The 21,047-nt window shown below is 42.6% G+C and overlaps 1 protein-coding gene across 3 annotated transcripts in view; it reads right to left on the bottom strand.

Annotated features, from left to right (window-relative positions):
* KDM4B (lysine demethylase 4B) overlaps positions 1–21,047 on the bottom strand; it is a 161,797-nt gene that overhangs the window by 39,325 nt on the left and 101,425 nt on the right. For all 3 annotated transcript variants that reach the window (XM_024222205.2, XM_024222208.3, XM_024222213.2), the window contains exons 9-11: positions 11,243–11,439; positions 5,826–5,864; positions 903–1,075 (exon numbers count right to left, since the gene is read on the bottom strand). In XM_024222205.2, coding sequence (XP_024077973.1) covers positions 903–1,075; positions 5,826–5,864; positions 11,243–11,439 — 409 coding nt within the window. The remainder of the gene's footprint in view (positions 1–902; positions 1,076–5,825; positions 5,865–11,242; positions 11,440–21,047) is intronic.

Genomic DNA, 21,047 nt, shown 5'->3' on the forward strand with positions numbered 1-21,047 from the left:
AGAAACAGATCACTCACCAGCCGCAAGCCAGGACACACACTGTGCCAAACCTTCAATATACTTTCTCCTTGACATGGTGCCTCTAAACCAAGGCTTTTAAAGCACTTTACAAAAATATTTCTCACAGCAATCCTGCAAGGTTAATAAATATCACATCCACTGAATGGATGTGTAAAAAGCTGCCAGAGTGAGGTTAAGTGACCTGCCAAAACACTCAGAGATTCAGTGGCAAAGCTGGGGAAAGCAGCCCTTGTCTTCACTCCCAGTTCCCTGATCACTAGACAACACTTCCTCTCCTGAAGCGAAGTTTGGAACCTGTGCTGGCTCTGTGGGGATCCCAGGGACTTGTGCTAGCTCAGCCACTCAGAGATAAGTCTATTCTCTCCCCTCCACCAGATGGTTTGGAGAAAAAAAGAAGCTCAGTCAAATTTCTGCCCTCACTCCTGTGGCACTTGGGGATCTCACACATCTAAAGATCAGCTTTATTTGCAGCCTCCTGGGGAGCAGTGGGGGGAGGTAGGGGGAATCTAATGCCCACGAGAATGCACAAAACATTCCTTCTCACAGGAGGGGACAAAAAAAGTGTATTGAGTGTCGGAGAATCATTCCTTTATGCAATATTTAAAAAAATATTATTCTTGTAATTATATTTTTACAAAACTAATAGCTTTGGCAAAACTACCGAGCCCTGCCAAGAAAGCTATTTGGATTGCATTCTTAGAGGGAAAAATCAATTGCTACTGTACCTCAGAAAGTACAGACTTAATACAGGGAAAAACTCCACTGATTTTTCAGGAGGAATAAACAACGTTAGAGAACTTATTTAAAAATGCCTTCTGGAGAAACAGTTTGCTCCACTTCTGTTTAAGAACAATGTGCCCATCAGTGAACATGACTCTTACCTTCTCCCCCCTCAGTCACTTTACTTCTCTCTTCTTCATCTAGGTCTGGCCCTCTTTTCAGCTCCTCCTTCATTTTGACTTCTTCCAGGGCAGTCTCCATAGCTATGACTTCCCCAAGAGACTTCTGATCCTCTGTTTTATGCCTTCTGGGTTGACTTCTTTTTCTGTGAGACCTGGAGGGGCAGAAATAATGTTTCACATAAAGAAACAGCCTTCAGTTCATAAATGATTACTGTCTTGCAAAGGGCTCGGTATAGAAACCAAACAATCTTCCTGGGAGAGAGAACACAGGCTGGCTAACAACGGCCTATGCCAGCCGCAGGGACAGAGCAGACGTCTAAAATTGAACAGGTAAGCCTGATACAGCACAACATCTAAGATCCATTCACAGGAGCCATGAAAGACTATTAATTCGAGGAGTCCCTAAGGTTCCCCAAGAAAGTTTTCACCATTAATGTAAACTGATGCTATGTAGTTACAATAATTTTAAAGCCATATTTTTAATCTAAGCTCCTTTTGCCCACTTTCTGCAAACTTTCTATAGACGTAGGGGGGAAAGTGTCATATTTTGTTCTCTGCCTGCACGCCACCTTTTCGTCTCTTTGTAGATGTCTGTCTGTCTCCCTACAGAAATTTGAAGGTACTCTGCAAAGGAACACAATCCAGCTAGCAGACACTACCACGTGCTGCCAATTTTTAAAAAGCAAGGCATGGACTGCTTAGGCCACTACACTAAGTCAATATAGACCGTCTATGGCTTTTTGAGAAACTTGATACAGTAGCAGTACAATTCACAGGGCTCAAGGGTGATGGGGAAGGCTAACTAAAGAAGCACATTAGATATCAAGCATCAATTTGACACTAAACGCCTAGTGGAGACAACACCCTTACTGAGAGCAACATGGCTTGTTGGTGAAGTCCAAGAGAGGGAAGATTGCGGATAGTGACCCTGAGCAGCTAGGGGACAGGAAACCAGGGCGTCTCTCCAGTTTAGGAGACACATTTCATTTAGTTTTTAAAATAGTATCTCAAATAGATCTCTGAACCCTGGATCTGAGCCTAACAAAACCCTTTATCAGCAGAGACTGATTCAGAGAGCTGAGACTTTCATCATTTCGAAAGTACCAGCTTCCATATGGTGTCCCCATTCTATGCCATTGCATCTGCCACCACATTACAAAGGAACGCAATGCCATCTATGACAACTCATCTGCCCAAGACTCTACAGGAGCTGGAATCCAGCTTCACATCCACAGAGTCTGTCCATAAACTCAGCTGCTAATTAGATTGGGAGTAGAATGAAGTTAACAGAGCTCTTAATGAGGCAACAAATCATATAAGAAAAAAAAACAACAACCTGAGAAATAATGAATGATTAATACAGAAGAAAGTTGATCAGCGTGCACAGTAATTTATAATTGCTAGACTCTAACCATATGGTCGCCCTCTAAGTATAGATGTTAACTTCACACCTGCAAGACATACATTAGCCAAGGCATGCAGCTGAACCCAGAAGGATCACAGCTTTTCTCTTCACTAAGATCCTGAAAACATACCACCTCCTCAGAAGGGAGAGAAATGAACAAAATTCTGTTAGAAGTTAAGTCTTCTGTAGCTGGTAAAGTAGAATCAAGTTTTGGAGGCTATTTGTGGTAAAGGATGTCTGTCTTTTACCCTTATTATTCACAAGCATGGCACAAAGGCTGCAACAGGTTGTAAAGCTTTAACCTAATATTGGATGCAATAAAGGTTTCACAGTGCTCTTCTCCCTCCTGAAGCTGCAGGGATATAAGCAGGGAAGAAAAAAGACAGCACTCCCATCTGATGAAATTGTATTTCTGGAGTTATAAGTAGATGGGTTGACATTACTAGAAGAAAGAGACTATGTTACCTACCTGGACACATTTCCAATATCAGAAATGGTCAGACTGTAAATCTAGCTAAAAGGAAGCCATGGGCAGATAATCTACACGACCACATGAAATTAAGGTGATCTTTCCATGAGAACATTACTGCTTTGTAGCGCTCACAGTGTGGAGCACATAGCTGATTATGGGGTCTGAAAACCATTTGGAAAGGATGAAAAAGCCAAAAAGATGGCATTTGCCTCTTTTGAAAAGAGATTTATTTCAATGTGATTTAAGGAGTAGTTTAAACTGAAGAGTTTGGACAAACTCACAGAACAAGATAAACTTCACCCTGGTGAGGGAAGCAGTGGTGTTCAGGCAGAATTATTTCAATCCAGGAGTTGTAAACATATGGAGAATATGGCTAAGTGAGGTCACTGGACCAAGTGTTCAACAGCTTGAAAAATGCATCACAGCGATTTTGGAGTAATCTGGGAACCAATGAGGAGAGTGGACACAGGTAGGTGGACCTTTTACAACAGCCCAGGTTAATTGAGGGGCTTCACTGCTAAGTAGTAGGCTCACACAGAGAAAGAAGGAAAGGAATACCACTTAGCATTCATAAAGTGCTCTATACCGATATTAACATTCACAACACACCTGGGAAGCAAGTCTCATTTCCAATGTACACTCAAAGGTTAAGTGACCCTGCTGAAGGTCAGTAACTCAGTCACAGTCCAGAGAAGAGAACCCAAGAGTTCTGACTACCAGACCATGCTGACTTTCCTGAAGCTTATGTGGGAGAAGGAAGAGACTGAAATTATTTTAGGAAGATCGGCTCTGAGATGGAGCAATATTTAAGAGGCCAACTACCTGTAAAATTATCCTAACTGAAGTATTTTAGGACCATCATATAAAATGGGCATTCATAGAATTTCCCCACACCACTCAGTTTTCTCTAAAGTAACAGGCCAATTATTGTATGCAGGAATGACCCAACGCAACAAAAGGGAATGGAAGAGTCCTGGAGGACAACACAGGGCTACACTAAAGCAGAAATAAGCTCCAATTAATACAAGCCATCTCTTTCTTGCCTAGGTGCTAGTAATGCCTGGATTTAAGATAACGGACACATTTATTAGGTCTGCAAGTTTTTAAAACAGTCACTCACTCATCAGGCTTCCTAGTGAAGACTGTCTCAGATACTGTTTTTTAAAATAAACCTAACTCTTTGTTCTAGGGTTTTAAAAAAAGTTATAGGTCTGTTGTGATTAATATTCTGCTGATGTTATCAATTTAAATAAACTTCAGATGAAGCCATCTCCGGAAATGCTCTAGCATTGCACAATACTAGATGAGGGGACAGAACTAGCCTGCATATTGCAGAGCAAGCATTGTGGGGAATGGAAAGGGTAGGAGAAGGAAAGCAGGAGAGCGTGCGGAAGAGAACACACACACTGGCTCTTTTGGCTTCTATCTGGGCACATGAAACCTCTATCGTAATTCAATTTCCTCTTTATCAAGATTTTTCCTCTTAAAAAAACCATGACCAAGGGAGAAACCATTCTCCTTCCAGTCCCCATTTGCTTCTCCTATTGGCAGCCCATTTATAAAACCTTCTAATCCAATTAAACTTTTTGGAATGCAGCTGCTGTTTATTGGCGACCCACTCTGTTGACCAATTAGCTTTAGCCACAATCAATTAACCATTATGCAAATACCATGTCAGGGCAGCATCTTCACTAGCCTAGGTTTATTGAGTATATCAGCTGCACATTCAAGAATGACGGACCAGAACTAGAATGGGACAAACAGAGCTCCCGGAAAGCCTCTCTCCTGACAGAAGGAGCTGCACACCATTAGGAAATCAAGCGAAGGTAAAACAAAGGAGGCCTCAGAGACAATACCTGAATATCCTCCATGCCACTGGGATCCGACATGACTCAACTGCTGATTTTACAGCTACAGGTGTTCAAGATTAAGACTGGTATTACTGAAACAACAGAGACCTAGCCAACCCAGGAAAACACCTTCAGATTTAATAAAAACAGGAGACTGTTTACCAAAGAGGGAAAATAAAATAGGGTTACTTGTGAGGGCAGATTAATGGCAGTAGATGGCAATTAGTTTGCAGAGAGAAATGATGTAAACATGAATGATGCAGCAGAGGTAGTGTGACAAAAGGACAGAGAAAGTCATTCAAGGGATTCTGGGATGTGGCTCTATGCTACAGCTACAGGGCAGAGTCAGAAAATAGAACAGGAAAAGCTTCTCCAATAAAGCAGCCTTAATTACAGCATTCCAATTACTCATCTATTCAAGTGACAAGCAAAGCAGGCAAAACCAAAAGAAAGGTAATCACGGTCCTAGAGGGTAGTGCAGGATCGCTTTCTTGCACAGGTTGTTGAAAGCTATTTTAAACTGAATCCTGAATATAAATCCAGTGTGGCAAATACAGTTGACACTGACAACCATCTAAAATCCAGTATCACAATGAGCTCAGTTCAGTCAGACATGTCGGCATTAAATGACCTGACAGGGATATTCAAAATTATTAAGGGATTTGATAGAGTGAAATGAGAAGCTGTTCCCACACTAGGAAAAAGGATTTAAAAACCCAGGGATACTCCTAACTTCCTACTGTTGAATGTATGTTTGGAATTCAGGCCATGCTATTTCTCTTCCAGAGAAGCAAACATGGAGATAATACAGTCTCGTTGAGGCTAGAATTTGATTATATGAGCATAGCATAAATGCCTATCACCAGGGTTAGAGAATGGAGAAGTGGAACAAATGGCTAATCAACAGCTAATCTCCCACCAAAGGAAGTATGGGGCAGAACAAGAAGGTGTGGTTCAAACATCCCTAAAGCGGTCAGACCCATTCTCTTGCTCTATGTATGTATGTTGTGGCTCATACCCATAGTATCGGAGCCTTGCGATTGGATTCTGTTTTGTCCAGCAGTCCGTTATTGAAGAGTTCAGTATTCCTTCTATCACTGCTATAAAGTAATGTTCTTCCTTTTTCATAATGGGGACCTCAGGCAAATAGGGAAGGGAAAAGGGAAATTACATACCGGTAATTTTGTTTGTTGTCCTCTTCTTCATCTCCCATCCTACAAAACAAGATCCCAGTAGAGCAAAACATTAGAGCGCCACCTGCTAGGAAGCTAAGTCAAAAAGACTCTAAAGCACAGGAGATTTATACAGCCACGTTCCACTCCTTTTCTCTCAAATCATTTAAAAAGCACCCTAAAAACAAACAGAATTAGGAGACATATACATGTGTGTAAAAGAGCAACGGAGTATAAGTGATGGGAGGAAGTGAAGATGGGAGAAAAGGGGGCCCTACAAACAACAATTACTGGTATGTAATTTTTCCCTTGTAGCATGCCCACTCTTCTCCCATCCTACAAAACAAGATTCCATACAGCAAACAGAAGTGATAAGCAGTGAGAACAAAACTTAGGCTTTATGTGACAACCAAAATCAGCCTTATAAAGTAAGGAAAGATCTAACCACTGAGGAGTGATGGTGGTCACAGCACCATATGGTGACTCTACCTAAAACAATGGCCCTGTATACTCACCAGCAAGTTGGACCTAAATTCTGAGGCAAGGTCTCCTAGATTTTGCAGAAAACTGAAAATTCTGCACTTACTTTATTTACATTAAGGACAGAGGGTTTTTATTAAATTAAATAGGAAAAAATATAGTGCAATCAGTATAGGAACCCAAGTGTTACTTATTTTGGCTTCAGAAGGAGTATGAAAGTGAAGTTTGGGATTGGGATTGTGAAGTAAGCACATTAGCTGATGTTTATGCTAAAATAATCACTATGATTAGCTGAAAATGAAATGTAAGTGGCCATAACTTTAGGTTTCAGAGTTAACACCCAATTGAGATGAACAGATCAGCATAGCCTGAAACAATAGCTCTGCAAGGGGTGTCTGTAGACTCATGCAGACATCACGGCATTGGTTTGCATTCAGCTCACATTTTTAAGGTTATTTTTACAACCATGAGAGATAGAAACTTTTTTTAAATGAAATCTTAGATTCTGGAGTACAGTACTCTGCCAAAGGGTGAATTACACAGCTGCAGAATCACAGCCTTCCATAAATCAAGTCAACCACATCAGATGCCTCCGCCCAAGTGGTAGCAGTGGCTCTAGAAATATGTTCATGAACAGACAAAAGGGAGGCCGTATTAAGTCTTGTAATCAAGTAATGATTCTTTTAGAAGCTATTAAACTCTTGTTTTGCCAGTAGAAGCAGACAAGATTAAGACAGCTTCTAGGCTACATATAATGTCACAATATACTTCATCCCAACTACAATATGAAGCCCCATATGCAGGAGTTGCTGAGGCAAGGAACTAAATCTACATAAAAGTTCTGGAAACTAGGGATAATTTATATTTTAGGTGATTAGATGCAGATACCTAGCAGAATTTTTTTTTTAAAAGGCCTAAGCGGATTAGGCACCTAGCTCCCATTGAAAGTCAAAGCTAGAGAAATTTGAGAGCCTTAACTGGCCACGTGAAGCAAGGTCTTACGCTCAACTTGATGGCACTTTGAATATTGGCTTTTGCCCCTGTGGAACCTTACATTGCAGAGTTCCACTAGAAGCACACCTCATGCTCGATTTTTGACAGCAGACTTGTACCATACTATTTATTGTTATGAACTGAACTTCTCCATTCATAAAAAGTGTAAGCTGGGGAAAAAAACAACTCCTCAAAGCTCATGGGCAGAAAATGTCCTGATGAGGAAGCGATCCACGTAAGGGTAAATTAATCCCTTTCTGGAAAAGGAGCACTACCAGGACCTCAACAAAAAACCTGGGGGATAAAGCCAGCCAACAAGGACTAGAGTCAGCACTGAGTGAAGCATGAGAAGGGACAGGGTTGCTGAACTGGAGGTCAGAAACAGAGACTAGATCTTTGCTAACTAGGCACACTTTCCACAAATGTAACCACCACCATTAAGGGAATTGGCGAATCTTCTGTTGCTGCTGAAAGCCACAGCTAGAGCTGAAAGTTCACTTGCCTCTTTTTTGGAGACTGGGGGTGGGGAGGAAAGAAAAAAAAAGATAAAAAAGACAAACTATAGACTTAGGGCTGGTCTTGACTACCGGGAGATCAATTTAGCAGGTCTGGTCAAGACCCGCTAAATCGACTGCAGAGCGCTCTCCAGTCGACCCCAGTACTCCAGCTCTCCGCGAAGAGTGAGCAAAGTCAACCAGAGAGCATCTCCCATCGATGCAGCTCAGTGAAGACACCGGGGTAAGTCGAACTAAGCTACGTCGACTCCAGCTACATTATTCACGTAGCTGGAATAGCATAACTTAGGTCGACTTATCCCGGTAGTGAAGACAAGCCCTTAAAGGTAGTTAGCAAGAAGTGAAAGGGCAGTAGGAAAGGAATCGAGGACCCCTGGGAAGTCTCCAGGGTGCTGCAATAAAAGGCAACCACACAAACATGGCAGCTAAAAGAGAAGCACAGTAGCAAGCAGGCCCCTTGAGAGCTCACCAGCAAGCCCACAGATATATGTGACCGAGCAGCAGAGAGCAGGAAAATACAGAGGGAAAAGTGAAAGCAAGGACTGAGGGGCAACACAGAGATATGGAACTCAGTTGCCTGAAAGAATAGGGCTGATGCCTCCACTCAATAAAGAGGGCTTGGATTCCCTGAACATTAGTACTTTCCCACTGGATAAATAAAAGGGAAGCCTGAAGGTTACACCCTTGTCTGAGAAAAAAAACTTAGAATTACCCAAAGAAAATAAGAGGAGTCAATGCTCCTCAGGGCCCTTAGTCCCTGGGAGGGACAGCTAAAGACTTGTCTACACATGGAGTTGTTCCTGATTAACTCCATGTGTAGACATGCCCTGAGAAATCAGGACCCAAGATCCAGTAATGGCTTGCTTGGAGGAGAGGTTTGAGTCCAGAACTGCACCCTGAGGCTCTGGAGGCATCTAAGCCTTCCAGAGCTGTCCACTGGCTGCTCAGGCTGTATCAGAGGTTCAGCAACTCATTCATTTTAACCATATCCCACAGAAGAGACCAGACTGTGCCCTGAGGGGGGGCAGGCAGGGAGGGGGGAAGAGTGGGAGTCATCCACCTGTGGAGTGGGAGCCTGCAACATTCATAGGGAATGCAGTCTCAAACCAGTTCTCCATAAATTCTGTAAAGGTCATATTCCTCTCTCCACTTCCTCTACTACTTTCTTTTGATAAATACAGAAACCAAACTAGACATAAAAGCAGCAAAAGGCAGAGGACTCCATGCTTCCAGAAGAGAGGGGGGGAAAAAGACTGAGGAAAATGTGAAGGAGCCTACCTAGATATACTTTGTGTTGCTGACAGTCTTTTTTCCTCCTGCTCCCTGGTAGATGGAGATGATATACTTACTGTATGGAATCTTGTTTTTCAGGATGAGGGCCACACAAGTTTATATTTACAAAGAATATTTGTTGCCATAATATTTAAAAACTGTAAAGGAGTTATGCAACCAAAAGACATAGAATAGTTCTGACTTACTTTTTTCAAGTTACTTTAGATCAGTATTTACAAGGTTTAAATTCTGGGTACTAATTTTAAAACGACAATTTTATATTGGCAGTTTCATCAACTGGGAGAGTGAAATCCAGGACACTATTTCTGTGTCACCAGAACGGTCTCAGATGGCAAAGACCGTCTCTTATTGCTAAAAATTACTCCATATGCTAGGGAAGACACTTTTGCATTGCATTAATTTAGTTTTGGTTAAAAAGTGTCAGATTGACTGAAATCCTCCATCCGCAAAGTAGGTACTGCATGGACAGATACAGCACATACACCTCTACCCCGATATAACGCTGTCCTCAGGAGCCAAAAAATCTTACCGCATTATAGGTGAAACCATATTATAGTGAACTTGCTTTGATCCACCAGAGTGCGCAGTCCCGCCCCCCCCGGAGCACTGCTTTACTGCGTTATATCCGAATTCGTGTTATATCGTGTTATATCGGGGTAGAGGTGTATTTCATCACACGACCCTGCCAATGAGCTTCAACCCTTACAGAGAGGGTTGGACTCTTGGACTAAGAAGAGCAGCTCAGTTCCCACAACCAGCTCAATCTTTGACCCTTCTGATGAAACTATAAGAGGGCCAGTGGAGATGTGGGCATCTGTCCAAAGGGAAAAGACTAAGCAAAACTAAGAATCAGGGTTGTATTGGAGAAAGGATTTTTATATATACACACACACCAGGCAGAATTTTTTTTTAAATAATTTTGACAGATAATATCAATGTTCATTTTTAAGCATTTTTTCTATTTTTATCAATTTAAATGTTCAGTTGTGAGAGATATTGGTGGGTTCAGGAAACTAATGATCATAAGCATTGAGGTTCAAAAAGTTAAAGCTTTATAACCATTAACACAAAAATTGCCAACATAATATGTCAAAATACATAAAGTAAATATCCTTAAATCAAACTTAAGGCAAAGGAAGAAGAACGTGGCTATCTGTAGATTTTGCTAATCATCAGTGGAAATATTTTTTGTTGGTGTGTGTGTGCACGGTGAAATCGAGGGTTACCAACATTCACCAATAAAAGTCGAATCCTTCCAAGCCTATCTATATGTGCCAATACTAATACTAATAGTTCTCTGAATTTCTCTAGTGTCCTTCAGCTAAGGTCCTTCACAAACATTAAGCCTACCCCTGGAAAGCGAAGTAGCATTACACCATTTCACATGTGTAAAACCAAGCCCAGAGTTACGTAACTTGCCCAAAATGTCACAGTGAGCTAGAAACTGTCCTGACTCCTGAGCCCCAGATGTACACACTAGAATACAATTGCTCTCAAGTTTAAAGAAGCTAAACAAATCTCATTATTCAGAGCTTAAGTTGCCTGCAAAAGTCAGGAAGCAATTTCTCCCCATGTCTGTCTATGTTCGTATTCATACTGTACTGATCACTGAGATGGGCTATATGCACCACTGCAGAGTGGACCAGGTGAATTATGGGTTTAATATGGCTTTGTCTAAGAGATGCCAATACTGGCTACCACTGGAGGACAAGATACTGGACTCTGGACTGTTAGAGGAGTGTAAACCCTTCTTCTCACTTGCCTATAAATTCCTCCCTGGAAATATCAATTCAGTGAGCCACATGTCCCAAGCAGGACCTTTTTGACAACACTTGCCCTACACACAAGCCAGCTGCTTTAGGGCTCTTATATCTCAGTGATTAATGCAGTACAAATGCCTAGATAAATGGGAACCCATGAGCCCTAGGAATTTTGAACCCCATATGAACTTTTCTTGTTAGAGATGGGAAATCGAAATTTTAACCCCAGCACCAGAGCCTGTACCGCCAAGACTGCACAGCAGCTCCTCAGGCACTCTTCAGGCAGGGGCTGGTAGCTATCCCTCAGACAGACAGAGAAGCCCCAAATACTCTAGTCACTACAACTAGGAGCGTCTAGTGGATGCCATCCCCTCCTTACCTGCGGAGCAGCTTAGCTTTCAGCTCAGGCTTTGTCTCATTCCAGGCATCCAGCTCTGGGCTGGTCAGAGCTGTGGGTTTCATGTGGTCCAGAACAGCACCATCTTTCCCTTGTTTCCATAAGTCATAACGTTCCGGCTGTAGAACCCTCACAAAAACATCCATGGAAATCTTCACCATGTCTTTGCGGCAAGTGCACTGCAAAAGAATTCCAGACACCATGATCAGTCCAGTGCCTCCGACAGTGTGCCCAGCTCCGAGGAATTTCCCCCTCCCAACCCCTCCAGACTTTCCCCCTCCCAAAGCAGGTTAATACTTTGCATATCTACTTTATAACTCCCACAGCTGATATCAGGGGTGTATAGATGTGAGAATATTTGGTGAAAACCTTGGAGAATGAATTACTCCATCAGCCCTTAGAACAGATAAGGCAAAGGCAGAGACTGTGCCAGCTCCCCATGCAGCCCTGCCAGTATTCCTCATCCTTGATCTGGTGAAACTTGAAGAGGGCATTTGAGACCTCAGCCCCCAATTAATCCCTTTTCCTGTCCTCTGAGGCTGCTGACAAATTTGCCAATTAGTGGCAACTAAGGTAATGGGATGCTGGTCTACTGAAATTGATTGAGGCCATCAGTCAGATGGTAAGAAACTTTGGTTACTACAGACCCGGGCAGGGTTTGACCTGAAAGCTCAGAGATGAAAGATTCTAGATCCCCATTATCCAATCGCCTGTGAGCATGTAACTAATACAAATAACCCCTCAGGACAACATTTCCTAAGTGAAAAAAGGCCTCAAAGGAACAAAAGCCCAATCTGGTGCCACACCGTACCTGTTAAATCTTACATTCCTAAATCAAGAGGTCTGGTTTGGAAAGGACTGTGGACAGCAAGTGGTAGCATCCAGAATCAAGGCCTGTTCACTGCCGGCAGAGGAGCACAGCTTGGATGTGAGGAGCAGCATTGTCCAGCTGTCCCCATCTACCAAAAGTTAACTGACTAGTTGGCAGGAGTTGGAGGGGGGCAGGGACGGGGCATGCGCTGACCCCTCTGGATGCAGCTAGTAACCAAGAGGCCTGCTTGGCAATCAGGTCATTGAAACAGCTGTGCCCACACAAAAACAACTAGAATAAAAATACAGATGTGTATCAAGTAGAGTGGTCAACCAACAGCCTGCAGGGAAAACCTGACTGCTATTAATTTTGTCTGAGTTTGATTACACTTCAACCAAGAGAATACATTTATCCACATGTTAAGGAAATGATTTTCAACAGATGCTTAAAAAGTGATTTATTACTCCTAAACAGTTGTCATGATAATTATTAGATTCCCAGGAGTGGGATGGTAACAGTTAAACTGTTAGAACTGAACATCAGAGACAGAGGCTTGGCTGTGTCCACACACAGCCTCTGGTGACTAAAGACTGGAGATCTACGGCACTGAAAAATGATCTGTGCTGCTGCAGCTTCAGAAGAGAGTGGTACATGTAATTGCAGGGGATGCAGAGGGGAAAAGAGCTGAGCAGATGGGAAGTAAGGAAAAGGCTAAACAGCAATAACTGTTTGACATTTAGAGGAAGCATCTCTAGATCAGGGAACAATTTATACCATTTTGGGGGCTACCAAAACAGCATTAAAATTGACCTGTGGAACTATAAATACACATTTATTACTGTATGCAGCCGTGCAAGAGACTAGACACAAATGTATTTTAGGTGGACAGATTTTCACCATGCCAAACTATATGAGTCATGTATGAGACTATCCATACCCCTTACAGAGAGCGTTTTCTGCCCCCAGCACTGAAGCACCAGAGCATATATGCCTCTCTGTAAATTGCTAGCTGATCAGGGGAATGCAGAGCTTCACAAAAACCAACTGATCATGCTGGATTTCCATTCTGCTTTGTAGTCAGAGGATGATGTAATTAGAGCCATTTTCCAGGACTATATTTTTAAAGCTGTTTCACACCCACACATACCCTTTCCAAGCCATCCGCTTACATTTCTATCACTTTCTCAGCAGAAATGCACTAAATTAGACAGTGTATGGCTGTGCTCCTCCCCTTTCTTCTCTCATTTGTTACTAACAGCATTAAAATATTTATGGCCCTGAATGTGAAGCAGTAGAGAGAAGAAAGGTTCTCTGCAGAGCTCCCTGCTGCCCCAGTTCCTCAGCCAGAGGATTCCCCCCCCCACCCCATTCTTGTTTTTCATTTTATAAGGAGTGCTGGTCACCTTCTGCTCTGCAACGAAGCACTGACTTGGGGAGCAGTAATAACCTGACTGTACTGAGCGGGAGGGAATATTTATGGCCAGACAATTTCCAGCAAACTCAATTCATTTAATGAAAAACAGTGTAGGAAAGAAAGGCTTGGAATGTAATTTGGCCAAGGAGCTGCCAGAACACAGATGGTGTCCCATGCTTCAGATTCCGGGCTGGGCAGAAGCTTTCCCCAGAGTCTCCATCAATAGTGGCTTAAGGGATTTGTATCGAGCGGCTTTTCAACTACTTTCCCTCAAGTAATTAAAAAAGGCACCTGTGTGCTCCTATGAGGGGGAACTTGAAGCCGCACCCTGCAGAGCGGATCACCAGTTGGTCCTAGAGATTGGCCCCTTTCCCCTTTGCAAAGGGCTAATCCAGACAAAAAGCTGTATAGACAACGAACATCCCCTTTCCTGCATCTGCCTTGGTACCAGCATGTGTTCAGCACACTAAAGTCATCTCCCTTCAGGGAATACAGGGCAAATATCCAGCCAGATGAGGCTAAGTATCCTGAATGCAACCATGAAAGCCAAAACAGGTAACACTAACTCCCACAAGGCAGGGGCTGCAAGCCCCAAAGGCTCAATGTACAAAGATTGCCAGGAATTTACACACTCGGCTATTTCAGGTCCAATTGTTATTCTGGGAAGTGACACTCCAGGCTGCGGTCTCCCTGGCTTAACCACCACAATCCCCTACAATGCCACAAGTCTGCAGCAGCCAAGCTCCCTGCCTTCTGCACAAATGTAACATGATGTATGTTTATATTTCAATTTTAATTTTATTTTATTGCTTTCACACTAGCGAGCATGAATAATTTACACACAGTGCCTCTCCTCTGGGGCCTCTTCCAGCCTGTGCAATGATATTTCCTCAGCCACAGCAACTATGTCATATTCATGGTCCCACAATGGCCAAACAATTCTCCCCCTCACCCCCTTCCCTCTGCCACAGCGGCGTAATCCTGCTTCAACCAGCAAGTACTCTCAATGCAACTGCAAACTGGGGGTTGTAGAGGTGCATTTAAAGCCAGTCTTCTGCATGAGCTGTTTTTGCAGTTGAAACAGGACAAAGAAAGCACGTATTCTTCAGTTTTCCTGTTTAGATAACTCACCCAATTCTAAATATTTTGCCCCACCTCCACCTTCTTACCCATCACTCCATTTTTGCAAATATTGCTAAGTATCTAAATGTGGCTACAAATGCTAGAATTTTTGAAGGTGAGTGAGAGACAGACAGACAGACACACACACACACACTCTCTCTCTCTCTTTCCCTCTCCAACCCCATTTATCCTTCTTCGGCCAATTTGCAAATAGGGACAGAAAGCTCTCTGAAAGGGAGTTTAGCTGTGCCGTTAGTTTCTAATGGAAAAATTAGGAACAAATGGGGGAGGGGAGCAATTAAAGGGGGTTTGAAAGGTTCTCTCAAGTACTGAGAACTCTGGGGACCTATTGTGTTTCAACCATTGTATAAAACGGTAAGAGACGAGGACAAAAGAGTAATTGGTGCCCCCTGAATGACTTGTACTGCAGGAGCACTGATTCTACTCTATAGCTATTCCCCTTTATGATGCATTCAAGTATAAAAATGATGACTACATTAAGGAGCCAGGCCTCTTCTGCTTATAATCTAGCTATGAATAAAGGAGACCAACTCTTTTTGCAGGATGTTCAGAGAAGGGGGGTGCAGAAGATGAGGACACATTCAGAATGGAGAGGAAATAACACTTGTTTCAGATCTCAGGTAAGCATGAACTCAGATGAGGGATGCTGATCAGCCTCCTCACAACTCCAAGAACAGAAGAGCCACCATTTGGATACAAGGAACTGACATTACATCTTAAGACATTAAACCTTCCTCACAAGCAGTCCAGGCCACACATCATGCACTGAAGCCTTGTGGCTGCCCTCCCCTCTCCTGCCCCTTATTTACTGTTATACACTCTGGTGACAGTGACATTCCCTTCAGCTGTGCCTCGCATGTGGAGATACCGGACATCTTGATGAGCCGTGCTTCAAGAAACCCCTCTCTGTACAGCTGTTTGTGACAATTTAATCAATTCCCTGAATGTCTGTAATGGATTTCTGTGACTGCTGCAGAAAACACAGATCAACAGGCATGCGCAAATCAACAACCTTGCCCATGTCTACTCTGCCTCTCCCAATTCTCCTTGCTGAAGGGTTAGGATGGGATAAGTAGCACTGCCTAATAAGCTATGTCACTAAAGCTGGAACACTGACAGTTCACCAGAGACTGCAGAGAGTGCATGCAACACCTGTATGCAACATAGATGGTAGCTCTCAATATTTATGATGCACCTTCAAATTATAAATAGGATAGAAAATAAAATAAAAATAGTCTGCACATAAACAAAGTGTGGTAAAATAGTCCAAAGCAGAACTAATCGCATTTAAATTAAAGCTACACAGAATCCTGAGATTTAGTACCTCATTACAAAGTTCAGTTTGCTTTCCAAAAATCTGTACTTTCAAATTAAAACATGTCTAGGCCTTTTAGTTGCAATGCTATAAAATGAGCAAGTCTACACCCAAATGATAGCATTAAGGAGAGGTATGAAATCTTGTTCCCTTTATGTAAGCCCCTAAATGCTAATACCTTTAGACAAGGTGGCATGCCTTGGGCCAGTTCTGGACTGGATTTTAAAAGATCTGCACAAGGAAAAAAAATTTGCTCAGAAAACGCTGCCCCAGTTCCTGTCAGTGGCACAAAAGTTTAACCATTGCTACCCTTTTGCCTGGATTTAATAGGTACAGGATTTCATTTGCTGTGCAGCTTGGCCAGCATGCATTAGATGAATCACTTTTATAAACAATAAATGTCTTTCGTCTTCAAAAAATGGTGCTGGATGGACATATGTGGTGCTGGTTGGACTACAGAAACCCTGATGTGAAGTCCCAATCTTCACAGCACAACAGCCCCAACTCCCCTTTACATTCCCTACCCATCGAGACATGCTACAAGTGAAATGCTGCAAAAAACCCCATTCAAGCAGCCCAAGGAATCTTTATAACAGGCTTCCTTCTCTGCTCTCTCCGTGGAATTCATCCCTGCTTTAGACCCACAGAAGGAGTTAGAGTGACAAGGTCACCAAAAGCATGGACCATGACTAAATGGCAACATGAAGGCCGTACACTTGTCAAGTTGAAATGACAGATGAAAAAATCTACAGCTATGGAGTTAAGGGACTCTGGGATCTAATCAAGCATCTTTGAGTCTCTCCTCCTCTCATTTGGTACCCAGATTGCCATACCAAACTGCTGGGAAACAGCGTGGCTGTCACCATGCATGCCGAGAAAGTGACAGATCAAACAGCAGAATATTCATAACCAGGGTCTCCTAGGACCTGCTGGCAAATTCAGAGGAAAATGAAAGTATGTTGTAGGGTTTGCGGTTTTCCTTCAGTTACAGAGAATCAGAGACCCAAAGCGGCAACAAATTGACTTCTGAAAAACAAAATAATGACAGCTCAGTAAAAAAGCTTCACCCGGTGAACCCCTCACTGGCCTGTTGATAAAATCCTGCACCCCAGGGTGAATGCCTACCATTTTTAACATAAGAAGCTTCCTCTCATCCTGCCTGCACTCTAGACAGAACACAGGACTGGTGCCTACATGAAGCATGAGAGGGCAGAAGCCTGGTGCCCACGTGAATCATGATTCTTATACAGAGTCAAAGGGCCCATTTAGTGAAATAACTGAAATATATATATATTCAGTTTTAGTGTTTCCCTTGACCTAAGTATTTAACAAAAAGTCCACCTTCCTCATAGCCCAGAAGGGCTTTTTAGGAATTCACCAAATCCAGGGGAACTCTCCACATATTTTCTATTGAGGCTTCCTCTGCCCCCATCTTCTCTCTCATTTCAGAAGCTAGCAACTTCACTGACCACCTCCCCAAGGAGCAATAGGGATCTGGTTATCCAAGGATAGTTTATGAAGATAAAATCATGGCAAAACAAATGTAAAAGAATCATAAATAAATCTGTTTAGATAGGCTGAAGATTCCAGTTTGGAGGACAGTCAATATTGAACAGATTTCACAGAACACAGAGTTCAGGCTGCGCTTATTAACACAGACAGAGCTTATTAAAATAAAATAAAAAGACAGAAGTAGTAAATAAAAATCCCCATCTTGAGTCCTGCAACTTATCCCATCCCAGCAGATCTGATCAACTCAGAACTGGTACAGCAGGCCCCGTTGAGAGCCTGAGACTGCATGAACACAATAAAACATTTTTCCTAAAGAGGCAAAACAGTGTCCTAGCCCCGCAAAGGCTAAAAAGTCATTTCATTGCCACGTTCCCACAGTCTAAATGGGAGAAGTGATTATTTAGTCAAGCCACGGACCTCCTTCCCATTCTCTCTTACCATCCTTTTACCATTCCCAGTAGGTGGGAGGAGGGAAGTCTCACCAATGCCTTTCAGATGTGTCAAATTGTCTTTTATGACCACTAATAATAATCCTCTGTAAAAGGACACAAATTAAGTCAAATCGCTCATTTGATAAACAGTAATGAAAATAAAAATAGAAATATACAGAAAGCTGGATTTCATTTTATCCCTTTTACGGAAGGTGGATTCTCTCCACAACAATTGACTTCCCAGCTACTAAAAGAAAACAGAATCCAATCTGCTCAGTAGCATATGGAAAGTTAATGCAAAGGAACATTTCTCCCCATGCAGAAACAGAAGCTTAGGTGAAATAAATCAGTTTTAAAAAATGGCACTTCTGGGCCTCCTGCTGAACTCAGGCCTGTTTTGAATGTTTTGCTGAACTCAGACCTGGCAATATGCAAGATCTGCCAAGACTGAACTAAATTCCATTTTGCTTTAATGCTGGTTTAAACACAAGAAAAATGTACACATTCAAAGACGAAGTTCTTCTCCTTGTTAAGGCAGTTTTAAAAACAGGACAGAAGCTTTGACTTAACGCCTCTAACTCTGGATTGCCCATGATGCTGGGGTCACAGAGGAGGTTGCTTTGCAAGCAAAATGGCTGCTTCCAAGAGGAAGCTAAAATTCTTATCCACTAATTCACTTATATTGGGGGAAAACATATATTGCTAATACTTTTCACACTGCCCCTTTCCACATAAAATTCCAGAACACTAACTGAGCAGGAAGGTTACAGGTTTCTGTTAACTACTCTGAGAGATGCAGGTGTCTCCAAAAGGCTCCCTTCCCAGTACAATACCCTAATCTGCAGGTTTAGGACTTTGAATTAATTCAGGCAGACTAGGATTCAGCTAATTTCTACCCACCCACATATGGCACAGGAAACATGGTCATGTGCCCCCTCTCTAAATTTTCCTTCCACTGAACTCCACATTCTGTGGCTTCAAGCCGACACCCATCTAGATGCCCAAGTTTTGTAAGCTGGCCGAGGCACCATAAGTTTCAGGAAGATGCCTATGCAAGATGGGAAAGGCAAACGAGGACTACCTGTCCTCAGGTTAATGAAAAGTTAAATTTGAGGGGGGGGAATAGGAAGAGCTAAAAAAGTGCATTTGCGTGTTTACTCGCTGGTAGTTGAAAGCTTGCGGGAAGGAATGAGCCTTGACCCCCTGTTTCTGGTGTAATTACTAGCATTGCAGTAAGTCTCAAAAACAAACCAGTTCATTAGGAAATCCACTGGAAACACACTGTAGAGTTTGATAAACAAAACAATTAGGCAAAAACTTCTAAGGACTCCCCCTGGTCCTTGGCTGCAGGGCATGCTTCCTCTCGGCTTGCTTCTGTAATGCTCTGTGCAGGTTTTTGCGGGTAGAATAACAGTGGATAGGGGACACATGGTGTCAGATAAGGGCAAGATTTACTCCACTCTGTCCATAAACAAGATCAAAACAGAGAATTCTGGTTCAGGAAACAGAATGGTAGACAGCGTTGAGAAGTCTCTCTCATGTTGGGCAAAATTTAATAGCTTCATACAAAGCTTCTTCTCATATCTTAAACTAAAAAAACAATTCCCTAAAACTACTGTGTGCGCCTTCCCTCAGGGTCTTCACTACATAGGCTGACGAATGTTTCTAACCATCCGGGGAATTCTGGAACAGCCTTCCAGTAGGAGCAGTGGGGGCAAGCAACCTAGCTAGTTTTAAGATGCAGCTTGATAAGTTTATGAACAGTATTATATGACTGGGTTACCAGCGACAGCAATAAATGGGACTCAATGACCCTAGCGGTCCCTTTCAGTCCTACGTTCCTGTCTCTGTAGATCTACGTCAGGTGGTTACTCTCCAACTTTGAAGCGCTCAAGGCATTAGTCTAGGATCTATCCTAAACACATGCAGGCGGTTCCTCTATACAGCAAACAGAATTACAGTACAAAACAAATTCCAAATCAGTGAGATCCAGAGCTTGAGCCACAGGCCTGTCAGAATCTTCTCAGAAGCATTGCAAATGGGGATTCAATAAAATATCAACTCCTTTCTTTCTTGACAGCCTCATTCCAGTTTGTGGGCTAAATAAAACGATTGCCTATGTAGTAAGCATTTTATAAATTTGTATCGAACAACACCTGCTGAGTGTCTTGAGACATTAGTAGGAAAAAGTTCAATTCTCTCCACTGTTGTACAAGATTTACAGCTTCGTGAAAGAAGGCTACTCACTTGTACTGCTTGTTCTGAAAGTATGTAATTACAATAGTCCACTGACAGTTGCGATGCTATGGAAACACGGAATATTCAAACACTATTGTATCAACTTTAGAAATGTTTATGTAACTTTACGGGCTGGCTAGTGATTGTATACCTGGCTCAATGGGTGAGCTAGAAGATGTTTCCTGTAGGAACTAAAAACCAAATGTTGAAACAAAGCAGGTAACAGGTCTGCAGTGGACCTGAAGTACTTTAAATCCTACTAGACTCTCCCTGTGGAAGAGGGGTGACCATCTGGTAAGCTAGATCTGTATTTAAGCTGTTTGCCATTACAATTTATTTTCTCTAATGCTTTGGTTCTGAATAAATAGTACTTTGCTATATCAAAGCTGGTTGATCACTGATTAACCCTGTCATTGCCCCTGAGAGAACAGGCCTGCAGGTGCTGCGCTAAAGGTAAGTCTGCTGAGAAAAATCACAGTGAATTGCATGAGTCTACAGCCTAAGGCCCAGGTCTAGAGGGAGAAAAGTCATGGGACTCTGCCCCAAGAAAGATGACAGCTAGAGGCTGAGACTTCAGTGGGATGGGCTTGAGGAGGCCACAAGGAGGTCAGAGGTGCAGTTAACTCAGGAACTACGATGGTCACCATTCCTGGGTTATGCTTTAAGTGAGCAGATAGCAGCACCCACACAACTTCAAAATTCCCAAGCTAAGCAGAGCAATCCTAGACTACCCCGCTGAGGAGGTAAAGCAGTCTCTATGCATACTCTGCTTTCCATGTGTTTTTTACCTTTTGTGCTCAAAAAAAGGAACCAAGGATCTGTCATTATACAAGTTATGGAGAGAAGACTTCCATCACTGTCGCAGTTTTGCAGAAACGTAACTCTGCTCAGTAAAACATCCATGTCCAAAACATCCATGTCCA

This window comes from Terrapene carolina, unplaced genomic scaffold (assembly GCF_002925995.2).
Source record: "Terrapene carolina triunguis isolate 2854851 unplaced genomic scaffold, T_m_triunguis-2.0 Scaffold194, whole genome shotgun sequence".
NCBI lineage: Eukaryota > Metazoa > Chordata > Testudines > Emydidae > Terrapene > Terrapene triunguis.